Consider the following 21784-nt stretch of genomic DNA (forward strand, 5'->3'; position numbering starts at 1 on the left):
AGGCAAGAAAAAGAAATAAAAGGCATTCAAATCATAAAGGAAAAGGTAAAACTGTCACTATTTGCAGATGACATATTATATATTAAAAACCCCAAAGAATCCCTCACAAAACTGCTAGAGCTCATAAATGAATTCAGTAAAATTGTAGGATACAAAAGCAATATATAGAAATCTCTTGCATTTCTATACACTGATTACAGACTTTCAGAAAAAAGAAATTAAGAAAACTATTCTGTTTATAACAAGGTCAAAAAGAATAAGATTCCTAGCAAAAAACTTAACCAAGGAGGTAAAAGAGTGTATACTGAAAATTAAAAGACACTGATGAAAGAAACTGAATATGACCCAAAGAAATGGAAAGGTGTACTGTGTTCATGATTGGAAGAATCAGTGTTATTAAAATGTCCATACTACCTAAAGCTTTGTACAGATTCATTGCAATTTCTATCAAAATTCGAATGGCATTTTCCACAGAAATGAACAAACAATCCTAAAATTTGTAAGGAACCACAAAAGACCCCAAACAGTCAAAACAATGTTGAGAAAGAACAAAGATGGAGGTATCATGCTCCCTGATTTCAAACTATATTACCAAGCTATAGTAATCAAGACAGGATAGTATTTACATAACACTATCCTGTTAGACACATAGATTAATGGAACGGAAGAGAGAACCCCAAAACAAACCCAAACATATATAGTCAATTAATTTATGACAAAGGAGCCAAGGATATACAATAAGGAAAGGACAGTCTCTTCAAAAAAAATGGTGCTGGGAAAACTGGACAGCCACATGCAAAAGAATAAAACTGGACCACTATTTGCACCATACACAAAAATGAACTCAAAGTGGATTAAAGACTTGAATGTAAGCCGAAACCATAAAACTCCTAAAAGAAAACATAGGCAGTAAGCTTCCTGATATGGATCTTGGCAGTGTTTTTTGTTTTGTTTTATTTTATCTGACACCAAAGGATAACGCATCCACAACAAAAATAAACAAGTGTAATTATATCAAACTGAAAAGCTCTGCACAGCAAAGGAAACCATCAACAAAATGAAAAACCATCCTACTGAATAGGAGAAAATGTGTGCAAATCATTTCTCTGATAAGAGGTTAATATCTAAAAGGAGCTTAATATCCAAAATATATAAGGAACTCCTACAATTCAGTAAAAAACCCAAAGCAACCCAATTAAAAAAGAGGCAGACGATCAGAATAGGCATTTTTCCAGAGAAGACCTACAGATGGCCAACAGACACATGAAAAGAATCAAAACCGTAAGATACCACCTCACACTTATTAGAATGGTTATTATAAAAAATACAAGAACTAACAAGTGTTGGCAAAGACGTGGTGAAAAGGAGAGCCTGTGTGCTGTTGGTGGGATTGTAAATTGCCACAGCTACTATGGAAAACAGTATGGAGGTTCATCACAAGATTAAAAACAGAACTACCATATGACCTAGCAATTCCACTTCTGGGTATTTATCCAAAGAAAATGAAAACACTAACTCAAAAAGATATATGCACCCCCATGATGACTGCAACACAACATAATTTACTATATCCAAGATATGGAAAAACCAAGTCTCCATCAATGAATGAATGAATAAGGAAAATACACACACACACACACACACAACATTATTCAGTCATAATAATGAAATACTGCCATTTGTGACCACATGGATGTACCTTAAGGACATTATGATAAGTGAAATAAGAGAAAGATAAATACCATATGATCTCACTTATATGTAGACTCTAAAAAATAAATAAATAAAAACCAAAACAAAATCACAGGAACAGAGAACAGATTGGTGGTAGGGAGAGGCAGGTGGTGAGGAGTGGGAGAAATGGGTGATGAGGGTCAAAAGATACAAACTTGCAGTTATAAAATAAGTCATGGAGATGTAATATACAGCATGGTGACTGTCAATAATACTTCATTGCATATTTGAAGATTTCTGAGTGAAAAGTTCTTATCACAAGAACAAAAAAGTTATGTTAATATGAACGTGATAGATGTTAACCAGATTTTTTGTGATGATCATTTTGCAATATGATAAATATATCAAATCATTACGTTGTACACTGGAAGTTACTGTAATGTTGTATATCAATTATACCTCAATAAAAAAGAAGAAAAAAAGAATACCTCTTGGGAGCAATTCTTGGGAATAATATCCAAGGTGCTTCTTCTAGATGCATTGTTGAAATACATAGCCTTTACTGCTATTCCTGTGAAGGTTTATGGTGTTGGCATCCATTCCCTTTTGATTTTCTTTGGAGTCTGTTCATAGTTCGAAACTTCACACGAGTCCATGACACTCCTCATTTCATCACCTGATATGAAGAAACTTCATAGAGAGTTAAAAGAAGTAACACAGAACTTTTTCTAAAGGTATCCTATATACATATATATAATACTTTATTTTAAAATGTCATTGAGCATATACATTTCTTTAGCTTTGTCCAGGGAACATTGCACCTAAGTTTCAAAACACACAAAATAGATCCCCTTTACTAAACAGTGTTCATTTTTTGGGTTACAAAAGTCAAGGTTTCACAATCACAAAGCATAAAGGTACTTGGTTCTGAAACCATTTTCAGGCAGATTCCTCTCATTCACTGTACATACAACATTTTTGGAAACCCAGACCGTGATACATTTCTTACAAATGATCTCCACTGTGGGCCTCCCTGGGTCTCCAGAAGAAGCAAAGAAAATGGAGGCAAAACGGAAATGGAGAATAACCTGAGGATTCCCCAAACATAAAATACGATGGAAGATTGAAAGATTGGGGGACACAGGGCTGTCCTTCAAGTACATCACAGTAGAAAACAACAGCACATTTTACAGCCTCATTTGGTCACTGTCTACCTGGTTGCTAAGTGAACAGGACTTCATCTAAGACGCAATTAAGGAACAATTAAAGCTATTTACATATAACATCATGGATTAGAAAGAGCAGTAGTCTGCAGACGGGCACTCAGATCTCACGAAGAGCTGCCTCAGTGCTCACACAAGAGGCAAGTCAGGCTGCTCAGGTAGCGTCCTTTGAAATATTGCAGTGTGCACACAGACACCACATCACCCACAGAACCGACGTCTGTTCATGGTGGGCTATGGTATGCAGACTCCCAGCGTTTCTCTACAACGGTAAAGCCCTCAAAAACCCAAGTTTCTAACGTAAAATTCTGTCCTGCGGCCAGATACGGTTTTACTCTTTTCTTACATCTGGTAAATTTTAGTGTCAGCCTGGTTGTTCTTTGCATAGACAATGACTCTCACTGCTCTCTCCAAGTGTCCCGAAGCAGTAATTTACTGAAAATAGAATCTCATAAAAGCTTAACATATTCCCTCCGAGAGCATGGGGCTGTGGGGTCACTTAAGGAAAAGTTAGATCCTCAAACTGTGGTGGAAAGAAACCACTGGCTACTCTTGGCCTTGTTAAAAAAAAAAAAAAAAATGACTGGCAGACGAGGAAGGAGGTGCAGTCAAGAGGAGAGTCAGAATTTTCAAGATGTGGGAGTCTTTTTCCAAGTGTTTCCATGCTAGTGCTCTGGGTAAACTGAAAATCCTATCCTAATGGCCAAGATCCGAGGCCAAATTCAGGTACCGGGACGGTCATCTCCGCCCACCAATATCTACCTACAACTGTAGTTGTTCCCAAGAAGTAAATGGATACTCAGGAGTAAGAAAAAGGTGAGCACACAGCCCTAAAGAGGTGAAGTTGCTAGAATTAAAAAATTAAACATCCCAAATTCCCCAAAGCTGTTTACTGTGGGAAGTAACTGAAATGGCCACTTTCCGTGGCTTTGTCCTAGTACACAGCCGAGTACTCGGCCTCGCCCGATTTTCACCTCTCCCTTCCCACCAGAGAACCACTGTTAGGTGAGCATAACCACCGCAGAAGACAGTCCACCTCCGACTGCAGGTGTCATGAGAACAAAGGTTTGGCTGTTGCCTGGCAAAATGCTGCAGGGTGTGGATGGAGGGTGAATTTGTTCTCTTCCAGGAAAAGACTGTCCCCAAATATTCCAAAGAGCAGGGTCCAGCCCAACAAAGAGATTTAGAACTCAAAGAGCCTTTCATTAGAGGAAGTGGCCACACACACCCCAAGGCAACCATAAAGGCCTGACTAGGAAATCGAAAGCTTTTTATTAAACAAGATTTCCTCTGAGACTATTAGGACAAGCAGATGTGGCTATAAGTCAGATACACAAGATTTCAGAACCGCTTATAAATATGTTCTTCAGAATTTTGAGCGTGCTGCCTTTTGACCTTTCCAGGAATGCTCCAAGGGCCAACCCTGTTATGTAGACACAGTTAGTTACTGCTGTGGGATGGGATGGCATGGGGCCTGGGTGAAAAATAAGGCCAAACAGAGTAAGCTCAATTCACAGAGCAATATCAGTGCTGGGCAGATCTGCTATGGGCATTAAAAAATCACTTTTTCCACATATGATTTATTCACCTCGTTTGTAATTTTCCTCCCATCCCCCAAACAGAAATAGGGCTTCAGCTTTTACTAAGATCTTTCCACCAAAAAAGCTTATGAAAAGAATTCCTGGATACCATTCTAACTAAAACCAGCAGGACTACATGCTCAAGACTTTAGGATAAATTGAAAAGTCGGGGTTGGGGGGGGGTTGTTTCTAGAATTTTTCCTGAGACATTTCTTGGCAGTAAATGAATTGGTGAATTGAGTAGAAGGCTGTCATGACATCTACACCCAAAGTTAGACTCTGGTGGCTCGAATAAAACGAGAAAAGCTCAAGGTCGGACCAACATAGAAGCCCAGGAGAGAAAACAGATGAAAGATAATGGGAACATGAGAAAGAGGTGACTGCCTGTGAGGGCAGCTTCCCAAAGTCGGCCATTCAGAGTCCCACAAAAAAAACCTTCTTGTTTCCAATTCGTACAAGACTTTGAGTCGGGGCAGGAACAGAAAGCGGATGACACTGCTGTAGGGTACCTGCATGTTGTCTCATAGCATCACATTCTGCCAGAGAAGCAGATGGTTTACCACAAACTTGTCCCCACAGAGACATCTGGGGTAGCTAAGATCTACTGGCAGAGGAGGGAGGCTGTCAGATGAAGAGGACCCCCTGACAAGGTAGTAATCCGATTCTCCCTGGGCAACATTTTGGCGAACAGCTGATGCATGAATTCCTGTAGTACCTCACCTGCCAGACAGGGCATCCTTTCCACATGGTGGAATGAGTTCATTCCTGAGTAGAGAGGCTCTAGGCCTTTCCTAATAAAATATCTACAACTCCAGGAAGGTGATTAACTATCCTGGAGGAAAGGTTCCTGTCCTCTCCTCTGGGGAAGGGATTCAACAAACATGCGAACTCGAAGTGGCTCTCCAGCAGTTCAGGGAATCATGTCAATGACATTTTTCTTTGTGGGGTGGGAAGAATGTTTTCATTACGCAGAACTGTCAAGATGGTGATGATACCACAGGAAGTGTGCGGGAAGAAGACTCAGTAATGGGACGTCGCTCTACAGGGCCCCTCAGTGCAGGGCAGTCGTCTGCCTGAGAGAGAAGTGATTTCTAGAACACTACTTTGTGATTCCTCCCAGCAGGGAAGCAACAGGTAGATCTGCTGTCCACTGCTTCTTCAGCTCTTGTAAGGAACACTCAGAAGTGGAGCATCTGTGGGAACTGGGGTCCTCAGTTGCTGGGACGTGATTCCAAGGAGAAGGAATGGGGTGCACAGCATGAGGATGACCAGTCAACTCAATTCAAATTCGCTTTTATCAAAAGGCTATTCTGAGTGGGTCTTGCCCAAAAACGAGGGGGAAGCAGGGCTGCCGCTCCTTGACGGGATGCAGATACTTACTGTTGTGGGGTGGCCCTGCGAACAGTCACAGTCCACAGAACCTGGATCCAAAATGGAGGAATGGTCATCACAATGAGGTATGGTGAACTGAATGATACATGGAGCTTCCTGTACTGCTCTCTTAAACACTGCTTTACATGTGTCCCCAGGGCACAGCAGGTGGGGAGGGCCGATAAGACCAGAAATGAAAACCTAGATTCTCAGAGAAATCTCTAGCCACAAAAGGGGGACCCTTGAAAACAACAGAGAAACTGTTGGTTTAAAGAAACACCCATATTTTCATGAGAACACACTGATTTGGTGAGAAAACGCAACCCGGGAACAAACTGTTACACAACAAAGACAGTGCTCTGTCAGCCAGGGCACTGATCCAGAAGGCTGCCTGGGTGGTGTGGGCTACAGGATACGGGGACAGCCTGGGCTGCACTTTGACATACAAATTCCTCAGCAAGGAGCTGGAAAGTCCCAGGCCTGTTTTATGGAAGGGAAACAATTAAGATTCAAGGAATATCAAACAGAAAAAAATCCCTGCTTCTCCCCACCATAACCATGAAAGAATGAAGAGAGGGACACACACACACACACACACACACACACACACACACACACACACACAGCATTCCCTGAAATAAATCTCAGGCTTACTAGAAGATGGGTGCTTACACTTTCTGAGACATGATCCCCAACTTTCCAATGCAGCACTTTTAACCCGTAGAGAAGCTGGCAGCTTGATAGGCCGAAGAATCTCCTGCCAGTTACACCTGAAAATGGCTGCCCCAGCTACTCCAAATAAATATGATGTGTGTGCCCAAAATTAGGTAGTGGCCACCTAGGAGGCCTATTAAAGGAACTAAAAGAAACACAGTACTCAGTAGCAGCCTTTATGTTTTGCTCTTGTTGAGTATCCAGACCTGTTACTAAAGAGGAAACTGAAATCTAAGGGTCCCCCAGAAGTACAGCCAGTAGCCTTTCGGCAGCAAATCCCCCACCTGGCCTGGGAAGAGGTTGCATCACCTGGAACTCTGCTGGGGCACTTCCCAGTTCTGCCCTGCCAAGACATGTCCCAGTTTTCTCCCCTGTTGTCCTCCCAACCCTCTGGGCCGTTTTCATGAAAGTTTGTTCCCATGTATTAAAGGAATGACATATACAGAAATGTCGTCTCCTGAGCCCAGCCGGTCATTAGATATCCGCCATCCTCTGTCCTTCAGGACACCGCGGGCACGCATCACCAGGTCCTGAGCTGCCAGTGTGTACCTGTGCAGGGAGAAGCAGGAATGAGACAATCAGTGTGGCATCAGACAGAGTCTGGAGTCAAGTGAGGCTGGGAAGGAGGCATCACTACAGCTGTGTAAACAGTTTTGAAATATCCCTAAAGTCTCAAAAAGTCCAGGCCATCTTTTCCCGAAATTGTGATGCCTAACGTGAGGTTATTCTTTTAGGTGGTAGATGGACAAGGCACCACATACATTGAATAATCCCCTAAATTGGTTCTGCTGTGGAATCCTCCTTTGAGGTGTTTGATTATGTGAAGGAGAGAGTCTCTCAGTTTGGTGTGAGTTGATCTTTTAACATGGATCTGCTCAGGCTCACAGCTTTGCATGGCAAACTATGGCTAGTTGAAAAAATTACATGGGAAACATATGAGCTTTGTTTTCAGTGTTTATTTTTTGCACCACATTCTTTATAGGACAAAGGATAGTCCTTTTCTATTTTTGGTAGGGGTCAATCTTTTCAAATGAAATGGTTTTTAAAAAGTGAGTTAAATAAAAACATGAGTAGTACACGTGGCACAGGAATATAATAAAAATGTGAAGGTGTTTTTGGGAAATGACTGATAAACCTTGGTGTGGATCAGTGTAGGTGTGGCAAGGGATCCCCCTAGAATTTGAAAATAAGACTGTTCAGGGAGATTTAAACTTACGGAAAAAGAATGACTATGCTATTAGTCAATGGAAAAGTATTAACATCTAAAGACCAGTGTGGGAGGGGATTTCGGTGGGTGTGGGCCTGGGTTGGCCTTGAGGCATTAAAAAAACAAGGCATAACATTGGCAGGTGTCTATCTAAATAGTGATCAGAGCAGAGGGAGTCTTAGCTGACAGACTTCAAAGAGATTCAGTTCCGCTGGTAGGACCATATTTAGTGTGGATGAATTATTCTCTTAGCCTGTGCCATTAAACATGATTCACCGTTAACTCTGATTTCACGTTCACCAAATAGCCCGATTATGATCTGGCTCCTTGTGTAGGCCTGCCTACAGGAAAAGAATGAGCTAGTCATTGTACTTTGAGAAGATCAGTCAGTTATATTTCTCCATATAAATGTCAACTGGAATTTCGGTTTCCAGATCAATCTTGTGAGCGTGGTTAGGGTGAGCCCAGCTCTGACAATGAATCTGTTCTTTGTGTGTTGATTAAACCAGGTTCTGAACCTGAAAAGCTAAAAGCCAGACTCTGATAAATCACCAAGATAATAAATGTCACCCTATAAGGACGACTTCTTGGAAACCAGCCTGTGGACCTTTAACAACAGACCACCCTGGTATTACTAGTGGCTTTTCCCTACTTTGGAATGTCTCTGCCTTGCCCTCAGGACTGTGATTTTACGGAATTCAGAACACCAGAAGGCTCTTTTGTTTCTTCTGTTAAGACCCCTTATGGATTTACTGAGTCTCATATTAAAAGAGACCGCCATCTCACCCATCATTACAATTTTTAAGACTAAGGTCTGTAGCGAATTATCTCAGGATTAAGATTCTAGGTCATAAAAGTCTTTTTTTTTTTTTAAAATTTTTTAACGTTTATTTATTTTTGAGACAGAGAGAGACAGAGCATGAACGGGGAGGGTCAGAGAGAGAGGGAGACACAGAATTCCAAATAGGCTCCAGGCTCTGAGCTGTCAGCACAGAGCTCGACACGGGGCTTAAACTCATGGACTGCGAGATCATGACCTGAGCAGAAGTCAGACGCCCAACCAACTGAGCCACCCAGGCGCCCCGGACATAAAGTCTTTGAGACTCAAGTGTGTTTGCAGCCCAGGTAGCAGAGAGAGGTCTAGCATACCATACAGCTGACAGAGGAGAGGCTGTTTTAGTTAATACAAAATCCCTTTCCTCCTGGAGGATGGGTGATAGGTGATAGGTGGTGATAGGTGATAAGATAGATACCTTTTTCTATCTGTATTGAGAAAAATATCAGCTTTGAGGCAGGAATCCCCTTTTTTAAAAAAATATTTTTTGTAGTTTATTTAGAGCGAGCGAGCATAAGTGGGGGAGGGGCAAAGACAGGGGTGGGGGGCGGTGAGAGAGAAAGAATCCCAAGCAGGCTCCACACGGTCAGCATGGAGCCTGATGCAGGGCTTGAACTCATGAACCCTGAGATCATGACCTGAGGCGAAGTCAGACACTTAACTGACTGAACCACCTAGGCGCCCCAAGACAGAAATCTCTTAGGTTGCTCTTGAGGGAAGATGTGGCCAGTCAGCCCTCTCTGAAAGTTCAAAGGAGTCCAGAGAGGCCTTTGGCTAAAGAGCCAAATAAATACCCCCAATCCATATACCAGAGCTTATGCTATATTCAGAAGAACCTCTCAGATGCTCACCCCAGGTTACTCTTGGTTGTATATTAAATTGTGTATCTGAGACACGACCACGTGGGGAAAGGCTACCAAAAAGATCAGAGTGATGTTTACTATCCTGCTGGTTGACCACAGGCCAAACGTTAGTCTTTCAAGAAGCCTGGTTGAGTCAATACAGAGTAGATGCATCGGTCAGAACTGAACACACTAGCTCAAGAGCATACCAGACATAGAAAATTATGGCAAGTTATGATAAAAGGTGGCTGATAGGAAAAGAAAGATGCTCAAAGATCTCAAATAATAGATAAAAGAACTCTTGATGGCACTCTGTGGTTAGTCTAGAGGGAAATCCTCCTGGAGGCCTTGGCAGCTCCTGCTGCCATGGGGCAACGATGGAGAGAGCTCAAAACAAGGTTAAATGAAGTCACAAAGGAGTATCACCCTTAAAGGCCAGAGACCACCCTGATATTGCTATTGCTGGTGACTCTGGGTATTTAAAAAATGATCAAAATTAGCAATGGCATCTTAAAAAGCAGCATCAGGTCACCCAGAAAAGCTGGTTACCCAGGAAACTCATTTCCCCAAGGACTCTAGATAATTAAGGTTTTATTCTTAAAAATGGCGATTGCCTATTCCAAGATAACTTCCCTTGAGCCTGAATTTCTCTTTACCATCCATTCCGTCTTCCTTTAGGTGCTGACCTTCTTGAGAGAGAAATCCATTTCTGCTTCTTCAATGTCTTCTCTTTTTTCCTCCTTAATCTCTTACCAGTAGGCCCACTACCATACTAAACTGGACCTAAAGCTTCTTCCCAGTACTCATTCAGCTCAACCTTTCTCCAGCACAGACACCGCTGACCATCTTCTTTACCTGTGATATCTCCTGTCTTCCTAAAGTCTCTTTTTTTGGGGAGGGCAGAGGGTGGCCTTCCACACCTACTACACGCTCCAAGTACTCCTGTGTCTGGGCTTCTATGACACACAGCATAAATCCGTCTCTTTGATGCTCCTTAAGTTCCTCGGTAGACCCCAGTTAAGACTCAAGAAGTAGTCAATAAATGTTAACTTCTTTTCACTTTCAAGGTGGGACTTCCCCATCTGTCATCCTTAGCTAACGTGATTCCGAATCTCTTAGGCAAGAAATCATAGTCATTTTCAATGCCACCTCCTCACCCTGATACTTTTCAATGATAGCATCTACAAAGCAGAGTAGGACTTCGCAACTTTGAATTTTAAAGTGTATTTCACTAGTGGCATGTGGCTAATTAAAATAAAATCTAATCTCAGTTATTACAACGCAAGCTAAATTTGCTTATTGTAAAAACTGATACATCAGAGCTTATCTCTGCCATCGCTAATATATATGTATTAATATATATAAAACTTCCTATGTATTTTCTGTTTATTATGTTTTTCTTCATCCTTGCTGTCAGGTTGATTGCTTTAACACCTTTTCCCTCCCTCAATGGTTTAGAAGTGATAGTTTATTTCTATCATTTTAGTAGTTATGCTTAAGTTTTTTATTTTTTAATTTTTTACATTTTTTTTAAATTTTTTTTTTCAACGTTTAGTTATTTTGGGGACAGAGAGAGACAGAGCATGAACGGGGGAGGGGCAGAGAGAGAGGGAGACACAGAATCGGAAACAGGCTCCAGGCTCTGAGCCATCAGCCCAGAGCCTGACGCGGGGCTCGAACTCCCGGACCGCGAGATCGTGACATGGCTGAAGTCGGACGCTTAACCGACTGCGCCACCCAGGCGCCCCCTTAAGTTTTTAATATGTAGGTTAATCTGTATTTATGTCCTCCTCCAGAAAATAAAGTGATCTTAGAATGCCTTCTTTCATCCAACATGTTACTGCCTGGTAGTTGAATTCTGTCTTATTTTTAAGCCTCTATTAGTCATTTTTAGCATTTATAATCTACAGTTATATAAATAAACTAAAATACTAACTTCTGTGTTCTTTGAAATCCATTCCTTCCGAGTTTGATTTTTTTTCTGTTGAAGTCCATTGTTAGTAAACAGCGGTCTGTAAGGGATACAGTCACCCAGTCTTTGGACCACAAAAATCTTTATTTTTGCTTTTAATCTTGCATGATAGCTTTATTGGGTATAGATTTCTAGACTGACCATTATTTCCCCTCAGCAGTTTAGAGATAATATTTCATTTATTCTGGCTTCTCTTTTTGAGAAGTCTGTCTTGTATCATTTCTTTGCAAGTAACAGTCTTCTCGGTAGCTTTTAAGTTTTTACTGCTGTTTTGTTAGGATGTTATGAAGTTACACTAAGAACAGTGAGGATTCCTTTTTCTCTCCCATGGTTGGAAATTTGTTTTACTCTTTCAAATGAGAAGATATTTCTTTGATTTTGGAAAATTCTCAACTGTGAGCTTTTTGAATATTGCTTGCCCTCTATTTTTTATATTTTCTACCATTAGACCTTTTCATTTTACCTTCCAGATTTCCACTTATTTCCTGTTCTTTTTTCTCTCTCTGTGATTTCTGTAAATTCACTAATTCCTGCTTTAAGCAGTTTACTCTTCAATCCATTCAGTACAGCTAACCCTTCAACAACACAGAGGTTAGGGGCACCGACCCCTGCACAGTCAAAAAGCCAAGTAGAACTCTTGACCCTCCCAAAACTTAACTATTAATAGCCTATTGTTCCCTGGAACCTTTACTGGTAACATAAACAGTTAACATGTATTTTGTATGTTATACTTATTACTGTATACTTACAATAAAGCTAGAGAAAATGTTTTTTAAAAATCATAAGGAAGAGGAAACATATTTACAGTATTCTGTCAAAAAAAATCCATGAATAAGTGGACTCATGAAGTTCAAACCTATGTTATTCAAGGGCCAACTATAGTAACTTTATTTCAGTGACATACTTTCACCCTTGTGAATGTTCATCTGGTTGTTTTCCACATCTACCTTTTCTTACCTTGTGGTTCTATGTGTACATGTTTAAAGTTTCAACCTGTTCTGTTGGGTTTTCTTGGTGAGTTACAGGGAAGGCTCCATTGTATGTAGTTATCCTTTCTCATAGTGGATTTGAAGGTAAGACAGAAGTTTCTCTTCAGTAAGGGTTGTTTGTGCTCTCAGTTACAGAGAGAGCTTTGGATTTGCCTTTACTGGGAGACACTCTGGGTTTTTCTAGCTGTAGAACATATAATTTCTTGGTTTTAGGATTCCCATACCACAGGAGTGGTGTGAGGTTGAACTTCACACTTTTCCTGTGTGGCGAGCCTACCCAACTGTAACCCTCACAGAGCTTCAGTTTCATTGGGTTCTTGCCATCACCCACGCATCCGTGTGTTTCAAGGAAGGACGGCCCCAACCTGAGTGGGAGGCTTAGGGAGAATGCCTAGGATCACTTCTTCCAACACTGCTGCCAGGAGCTCAGATTCCTCCACATGACTTCTCTTTGCCAGACTTCTCTGGTGAGTGTGGTATCCCCCTCTGTGAAAGAGCAGTCCGTGTGGACAACTGAAGGGGACTGATTAGATGCTGTATTCAGGGACTTAATGGTACAGCTGAACTCCAGGACCAATTTCCTGACATTTCCTTCAGGCTACAGGAGACCCAGTACTGAAATGGAGTGAGAAACATTCAGGTAAAATGAGGTGACCTGCAGAACGCTTTCCTCATAAATGATCACCTCAACACAACCCCAGAAACCAGCTCTTGGAAGGAGGTTGTTTGCCCCAACTCCAGTATTCACCCAGGCTGGTGGCCATTTCAGAGTATACTGACATCCACATTTAAGAGCCAACTTGCCTCGGGCATGAAACCATTTGTAAGGTTGCGTTTTTATCAAAACCGGTAGGAGAAAAAACAACTTTCTCTGATGGTAAAAAACTGGGTCTCCTCACTCCCATTTGGTTTTCCTCCAAGGGAAACCTGACAAGGGCTGCCTGGTTGGGGACTCAGAAAGAAACGGCTACATGAGACAATAAAACAGGACAGCTCTACAGATGTTGGTACTGAGGCTGACCACAGGGGCATACGCGTGCCATAGACAGAGTCAACACATGAAATTTAAGTACAAGTACTCAGGAGAGCAACAAAGAATATGGTGCAGCTGAAGACAGTGACAGGGAAGTGGATTCCAGTACACCCGGGCCGGGGCTGTGAGGCAGGCTTGAGGAGCCTGGTGATCTAGAAACTGACGTGGAGCAGAGGAAGGGCCATTCTCGATCGCCTTTCTTCAGAATGCTCGGTCAGACTGCAGGAGAGAACTGCTGGAGCAGTTTGAAGGTTTCACTCTCCTGTAAGAAAGAATCTCCCTGGGAGACAAGTTTTGTATTTTGAGAACATTTTTCTTCTCTAGCTGAAGCTTTCAATATTGATCAGCAAAGCTCTGCTCAAAGAAATGGCTGCTAGGGAGGGAGCTGACTTGGCAGGCAGCACAGGGCTTGGCTCAGAGGCTTCCTCAGGCTCTGAGGGGGAGGGAGCAGAGAAAGGACAGCAGGGGAGGGGAAAAAAAACAAAGGGAAGAGGGCTGAACAACTATGGGAAGGCCAGGAGCTCTGTTCACTAACAGGGTGGAAGGAGGCCGATAAATCCTCAATTGTCTCTGTTGTCCCAGCCACGTCGGTGGCACTTCTTAGTTCTTTCACCTCTCCAGCAGGGCGCACAAAGGGCTCAGGGTGTGGGCGCAGGTTGCCTAGGGTCCAATCCTGGTTCCCCGCCGCCCTCCGCCCAGATGGGCACTCTGGAAAAATTCCTTAGCCTCTTGGAGCCCCTCTTTTCTTACTTATAAATCTGGAATGATGATAGTGCAAACCTCAAAGGCTCCTCCAAGGAATGAATGAGATCCTTCCACAAAGCATTCAGCACAGTCTTGGGTCACTTGGGTCAGAGATCAGTAAACGTTAGCTACCATTCTCCCCATTAAACATAAAATGCCTTTCTCTTCCCCCGAGAGATTTGCCTTCAGTCATCCACCTCTTTCTTACAGAGTCTGTTTCTCACAGAGACCACATTTGAATCAGCACTGGTGTCAAAAATACTGTCCATTTCAGGCCGCAGGCTATAACCGTGCCTTAAAGGCTTTAATAGTTCTAGTTGGGTGGGAACTGCTATTTGCCATTTAGATGGTACAGATCTGGGGCTTTCGTGGCAGGAACTGGGGGATTAATGGGTTCCAAATATTTGCATATAAAAGGCAGCGTCCATCTGCTGATGCCCAGCAGTAATAGAGTGTGATGGGAACAGGAGGAGGAACCTTTTTTGCATTCTGAGCAGGCCTCTGAAATTTAAGAGGTAGAAAAGCTCTCCTAAGCTTTGGAACATTGGCAGGGATCTATGGTGACTGGGTGGGTGGGGGGGGGGGGTGAAGGGTGGCTTGGAGAGGGCTCCTTATTGTACTTGGAACCAGGCAATTCATCCCGGGAGGAGGCATGACTTAGGCTCACTGCTGGGAGCTGACCCACATGTGTCCCTTGTCCAGCTCTGAAGTCACTGAAACCACTCGTCACAGCTTCTGTCCCCTGCCCAGGGCACGGGGATCCCAGTCAGGTGGAACACCCTGACACACTGGAATAATGATGGCTACTGTCCGTGACACGGCCACTGTGTACATTAGGGGTTTATGTGGCAGCAGGTGCAAGGCCACAGTCTGGGGAGAGCTGCCCACCTCCATGGGAGAGGGTGAGAACATTTGTCAGGCCTTCTCCACCCTTGTGCCCCTGGCATCTCCTCCCTGGTTCCTTAGGTGGTGCATGTTTGTTTTAGTTTGTATCCCAAACAGCAAAATTTCAATGTGAGAGGGAGCAGTAGACCATTTCCTTTTCAGTCTTCCCTGGCAAGCCCTTTAAAATGCCCTGATGTTCCAACTAAGTGGCCACACAGCTCTGCTCCAGCAGCCACATAAACAGCAGTGAGGGAGGCAAGATGGGCCTGGCCGCGTGCTGTTTAGAGGCAGGCTCGCAGGCTGGCTTCCAAGTTCTCATGGGTCTAAATACGCTCAACATTGCAAAAGAAACAAAAATGCAGATTTTATCTAGTCTTCAAACAGCAGATCAGGCACTCACAAATTTGTTCCTAAGACATGTAATTGATACTGGGGAGGGGGGAGGGTGGTGGTGAGGGAACCCTTCCTTTTTGCATCTGAGGCATAGTTTTTCAAAACCATGTGGTGCTGGTAGAAATTAGTTCAGCTAATTCACGGAGAGATTTCACAAAAAGAACTTTAGTCTTTTGCCAAAATAAATTTCGTATTATCGAGGAAATACAAACTGGCACTTAAGAGCTGCATCAGTATACTGCTGTCAGTGTTGGTGGGTGTCTTGCTACTAACTTCCCACTGATTAATCTCTTCCGCATCAAGGCACACAGATCCGAGTCTTGGAGAGCGTGGACCTGAAGAGTGACATCTGAAGGAGAACCATCAAGACGGCTTCTCTTATTAGGGAAATGCTCTGTGGAATTTACATTATATGGGTACTTACAGATTTAATACCCCATAATAAGCGCCTTGAGTGTCATGGCAGGAAGACTGAGGATCATTAGGTCCAAGTTACAAAGATGAGATTTCCACAGACAGGTTTTGGGCAATCGAGGACTGGCAGAGCCTTGCAAAGTTATGCTTTGGCATTTGGAATATGGCTACATACTATGCTTTCATGTTTGGTTAACTGTTCTTTGGCTCTATTTCCCCTTGGCCTTACCCATGCCCTTACCCCTTAGTAATACTGACAATTTCTTACTTTCTGACGAAATATCAAGCATCCTCTTTGAATGTTTACACACATGCCTCCATTTTGAATATTCCTCGCAAGAGATCTACCGCTAAGCCTCCAGCCTGACAGAGGGGATAAGTCAATCCTAGATATTTTGCCTCAGAAAAGCCCTTCCAGGCCTTTCTTTGAGCACCCTCTCCAAATTGTGCAGGGTGTGTAGGCCTCAAAAGAGAATCTCACTGGTATTACAGAGAACTACAGGTTGTGCAGCCCAACCTTCGTGACTTCCAACCATCCGACTCAAGTGCTAGCTTGGTAGATTTCCTATACACGATCCAATTCATAACCCCACGAAGACTCCCATACCTGCCAGCCCTGCTATACTTCAGGGAATACTCCCATCAAAAGAAAAGAAAAAGGGAAGGAAGATGGGAAGGAAAGAAGGGACTGAGGGAGGAAGGAGTCCCACCACACTCCTGACTTGTCCGTAAAGCCTCCTTTTAATTTTCTGGTTCCTTTGTGGAGACAGTTCAAAACAGCAAAAGGACTTCATAAGATAGAGTCAAGAAGATCAGACAGCTTATTTTGACTCCATCTCTGCCTGAGAGGATGGTGTGAGGGTCAGAAATTCACAAACCTAATCTTTATGCTTCCCTCACTCTGTACTGTGGAGGGGGAGATGTTATTTCAAGTTCCTTGTTGGGAAGGATATCATCACAGGAAGACAATGCTGGCAGTCACTAAGAAGAAAAGAAAAAGACAAAGGAAACAACCTACACGTAATATTAAAAGCAAAGTCATCCAAAGGCAACCCCCCAAAGTCCTGCCTGTCACAGGGCTAATGGTCTGCCTCTTTCTGTTGTGCTACATTCTAGACAAAACTGTGTTAACTCAGCAGAACCCAGAGTAAAGCAGCCCCATTCAAAACCTCAAATGAAGAAACATTTTGTGGTTCTTCTCACTTGTTATGTTGCCTTCCCTCCCTCTCAGGCCGCCTGCCCTGGGGGTACACCTTTCCTCTCTCATTTTCTATCAAACAGTAGGCTGACCTCATCTGGTCAGTGCCTCAGGTTTGAACCCTCCTCCTTTCTTTTTCAACGTTTTTTTTTTTTTATTTTATTTTATTTTTGGGACAGAGAGAGACAGAGCATGAACGGGGGAGGGGCAGAGAGAGAGGGAGACACAGAATCAGAAACAGGCTCCAGGCTCTGAGCCATCAGCCCAGAGCCCGACGCGGGGCTCGAACTCACGGACCGCGAGATCGTGACCTGGCTGAAGTCGGACGCTTAACCGACTGCGCCACCCAGGCGCCCCATGAACCCTCCTCCTTTCTCCCCCACGACCACATAGACAAAACTTCGGTCCTGGGGTGCATTTGGAGAGAAAGGAATCTTGGCCAAGGAACAGCCCACAGAGCCTCCGGAATTATAAAGTGAGTCTTCCCTCCTCACAGAAATTATAATTTAGGCTAAAACTTATTAGGATGGCTTTCACTCATGTTTGTATTGCACAGGAAGATCAGAACAGCTCCCAATCAAAGTGAACCCCTGTCATGGCTTTTGGGACTGAGCTCTCCATGGGCCGCACAAGGGAAAAACTCACAGGGCATGAGCACGGTGCCCACCTCCCAAATTACACACAGATGTGTACAAATATGTCACACACGGGAGAGAAAATTTTACACAGCTTCGAAGCCATGAGTGTGAAATAAATTCAGTTTTTCTGATTTCCCGGTATTGTTTAAATTACAAAGGAGCACACGGGGGTAGAGCAACAACCCACATCTCAGGTTTTCACCATCAGATGGCACAGAATGTTTGCTGATTATGGACTAGGATGAACGAATTACACAAATTCCCGTCATTATTACAGACTCCCTTTCCTACAACTAATTTGCACATTCGTTAATCTTGTGAGTTCGTAAGGTTGGCCATAACCTGGCCCCTTTCCCTGTCACACCTCATCTGTGGACAGCACAGACTGAGCCCGGTCAGCCCTCCTGACTGTCTGCCATCTCCCTCCCCAGCTGCACCTCGCCCTACATTGCCCGGCTCACACTCATCTGTTCTTCGGGTTTAAATTTAGATATCCCTTCCTGTGGAAGGCTTTCTTGGGTATCCCTTGCTCCCGGTTAGGCTCCTCTCTTTCATCACTTATGTTGTAACTTCCTTATGTTTCCATAACCCCCTCTAGACTCTAACCTCCCAGAGGGCAGGGGCCAGGTCTAAACAGGTTCCCTAATAATATTTCCCAAACGAATGAATCTGAATTGGAGTTATCTGGCAGAGACGAAACCTTTGCCCATGGTCTCCAGCCTGATATTCTCTCTCTTACTAATAAAACTGTGCTCATCTTACAACTTTCCCTTTGACACATCCATCTATCTGATACAGGATTCTTTCTTTGGCTTTGGTTTGCCATCTTCCCCAAAAGGCAGACAAAAAAAAAAAAATCTTTTTCCTTCCTGCCCTGTTTGTTCCACGGAAATCCCTATAAGCCCTGCTTCTGGAGGCAGTTCTTCTGAACCCAGGAGCCTGCTCTGACCTGGTGTGCACCTGCCCAGCGACAACACTGTCCATGGGTTACTGCTCCCTGGAGGGCAGATTTGTTGCCATGGAGAGAGGTGGGCTGGTAAGCAAAACCAAGCCAGCCTGGAAAGATTAAAAAGAAAAGTGTTCAGTGCCTTTGCACTCATACCTGTCAGCCGGCTTTGCAAAGCTTTATAAAAACAATCACGGTAGAGAAAATCAACGAGAATATTGCTAACAAGCAGGTTATAAAACACAGATTAAAGATAAAAGCTCAACAGGAGAAAAACGCATTTAAGTTCAAATAAAAGAATCCAAACAAATGGATACCAAACAAGTCTAAGAGGGAGACAGTTGAGCTTCACTTTTTTCCTCAAGGGGTATTTTTTGTTGTGAAATACATGAAACATAGAAACACGGCATCAAACAGAATAAATTCAACAAACAACAACAACAAACATCACTGCTCTATGAGGTCAGTACTATCGGAACCCCCATTTTACAGTTGAGGAATCTGAGGCACGGAGAAGTCAAGAAACTTCTCCAGGCACACTTCTAAAGTGTAGAAGGGGCAGAACCTGGATTTGAACTCAGGCAGTCCGACTAGATTCTCTGCTAGTAAGCACTAGGCTATACTGCCTCTCATACTTTACGTACAAATACTTAACTACAACATGTATATAGTTTCAAAAGCATGCATAATCATGTTCCTGCCATCTAGCTAAAGGAAGAGAACATTACCAGGAGTATCTCAGAAGCTCCCCGTTAGCCCTTCCTCAAGCACATACATTCCCCTGCCGCCCGCTACCTCTCCTACCAAAGTAACTATTATCCTGAATTTGGGGTTAATTCTCTTGCTTTCTGTTATAGTTTTATTATCTATATGCCTAAATGATATATTGTTAGTTTTCTACTTCATGTAAATAGAATCATAATATGTGTATTCATCTGTGACTTGCTTATTAAGCTCGACATTATGTTTTGGAGATTTTTCCCTGCTAATGAGCACAAGTTTGGTGCATTCCCTTTTTTGAGCTGTCAAACATTCTGTCCTTAGTTTATCCATCCTATGACATGTGTGTTGATTGCAGCTTTTGTAATAAGAACAATTCTGTGGATCTCTTTTTGAGAGCACCAGGTCACCAGATCTTTTAGCAGCACCAGATCACCCAGATGGTTGGTTAAAACACCAACTGCTGGGTCCCACCACTGGAGTTTTATTTGGTAGATGTGGGGTGAGGCCTGAGAAATTGCATTTGTAACACGTGCTCAGAGGATGCTGGTGCCATGTGAGCCAAGGACCGCACGTTCAGAACCACTGCTCCAGGGTACAGAACTAGGAGAACTTCGAGTCACAGGATATACAAACGTCCAACTTCACCAGGGACGCCAAGTGTGACCAGTCCTGTCTACAAATTCACAAAACCATCTACGGTTGCTCTACATCTTTAATTTTACCTCTCTGTTTACTGCATTTGAGTGTTTTATTTTGTTTTTTGTTTGTTTTTTTAAGCAGGCTTCACACCCAGCACAGGGCCCACCGTAGGGTTTGAAGTCACGACCATGAGACAAGACCTCAATCTGGACCAAGAGTTGGATGCTTAACTGATTGAGCCACCCAGGCACCCCTGCAGTTGAGTGTTTTTTAATATATTTATTGAGGTGCCTGGGTGGCTCAGTCAGGTGGGTGATGGACTCTTAGATGTCGGCTCAGGTCACCATCTCGCAGTTCATGGGATCAAGTCCCAAGCTGGATTCTGCACTGACAGGGTGGAGCCTGCTTGGGATTGTCTCTCTCTCTCCATCTCTCTCTGCCCTTCTCCTGCTCTCTTTCTCTCTCTCAAAATAAATAAACTTAAAAAAATATATATTTACTGGCCATTAATGTTCTTCTGAGTCATGAGTGTTTGGTTCTTGCTCATTTTTCTACCGGGTTGCTGAGCTGTCAGCACAGAGCCCGATGCACAGCTCGAACCCACAACCATGAGATCATGACCTAAGCCGAAGTAGGACACTTAATGGACCAAGCCACCCAGGTGCCCCAATTATGTTTAATTTTTTGAGGAACCACCATATTGCTTTTCATAGCGGCTGTACCATTTTATATCCTTAAGAGTAGTGCACAAGGGTTCCAATTTCTCCACATTCTCACCAACACTTGTTATTTTCTGGTTTTTCTTTTTTTTTGTTTTTTTGTTTTTGTTTTTTTAAATAGCTATCCTAACGGATAGGGTGATAGCTCAGTGTGGTTTTGATTTGCACCAATTTACATTCCCACCAATAGTGTGCGAGGGTTTCCTTTTCTCCACATCCTTGCCAAACTTATTATTTATCTTTCTGATACTAGCAATTCTGACTGGTATGAGGTGATATCTCATTGTGGTTGATTTGCATTTCCTTGATTAGTGATGTTGAACATCTTTTCATATGTCTGTTGGCCATCTGTAAGTCTTCTTTGGAAAAAGGTTTATTATTCAGGTCCTCTGCTCATTTCTTGTATGTGTTTTCTGTTTTTTGTTTTTTTCTCACCTGGGGTGTTGAGTTGCCCTTTATTGGATATATCACATACTGCAAAATTCTTCTCCCACTCAGTAGGTTGCCTTCTCATTTTGTTGATGGTTTCCTTCCCTGTGCACAAGCTTTTTAGTTTGAGGTAGTCCCAATTATTTATTTTTGCTTTTGTTTCCCCTCCCTGGGGAAACACATCCAGAAAACTACTGCTAAGGCCAAGAGTTTACGACCTACGTTTTCTTTTAGGAATTTTATCATTTCAGGTCTTTAATCTTTTAGTTTACTTTTGTGTATGGTGTATGAAGTGGTCCAGTTTCATTCTTTTGCATGTAGCTGTCCAGTTTTCCCGACATCATTTGTTGAAGACTTTCTTGTCCCCATTGTATATTCTTGCCTCTTTTGTAGGTTAAGTGACCATTAAAAGGTGGCCTTATTTCTGGACTCTCTATTCTGTTCCATTTGATCTATGTGTCTATTTTTGTGCCAGTAAAATACTGTTTTGATTACTACAGTTTTGTAGTATATCCTTAAATCTGGGATTGTGATACCTCCAGCTTTGTTCTTCTTTCTCAACACTGCTTTGGCAATTCAGGTCTTTTGAGGTTCCATACAAATTTTATGATTATTT

General features: G+C 42.9%; 1 protein-coding gene across 2 annotated transcripts in view; it reads right to left on the reverse strand.

Annotated features, from left to right (window-relative positions):
• Nucleotides 1–21784, reverse strand: part of PPM1H (protein phosphatase, Mg2+/Mn2+ dependent 1H) — a 281418-nt gene that overhangs the window by 16109 nt on the left and 243525 nt on the right. The window contains exons 10-11 of one of the 2 annotated variants that reach the window (XR_004343889.1): nt 7006–7111; nt 2163–5898 (exon numbers count right to left, since the gene is read on the reverse strand). Coding sequence is in view for 1 of the 2 variants with exons in the window: in XM_030323105.1 (XP_030178965.1) it covers nt 6964–7111 (148 nt within the window). In the remaining variant the exon portion in view is untranslated. Of the gene's footprint in view, nt 1–2162; nt 5899–6722; nt 7112–21784 lie in introns of those variants that run through there. The other variant, XM_030323105.1, reaches the window with a different exon arrangement.

Source organism: Lynx canadensis, chromosome B4, assembly GCF_007474595.2.
Source record: "Lynx canadensis isolate LIC74 chromosome B4, mLynCan4.pri.v2, whole genome shotgun sequence".
NCBI lineage: Eukaryota > Metazoa > Chordata > Mammalia > Carnivora > Felidae > Lynx > Lynx canadensis.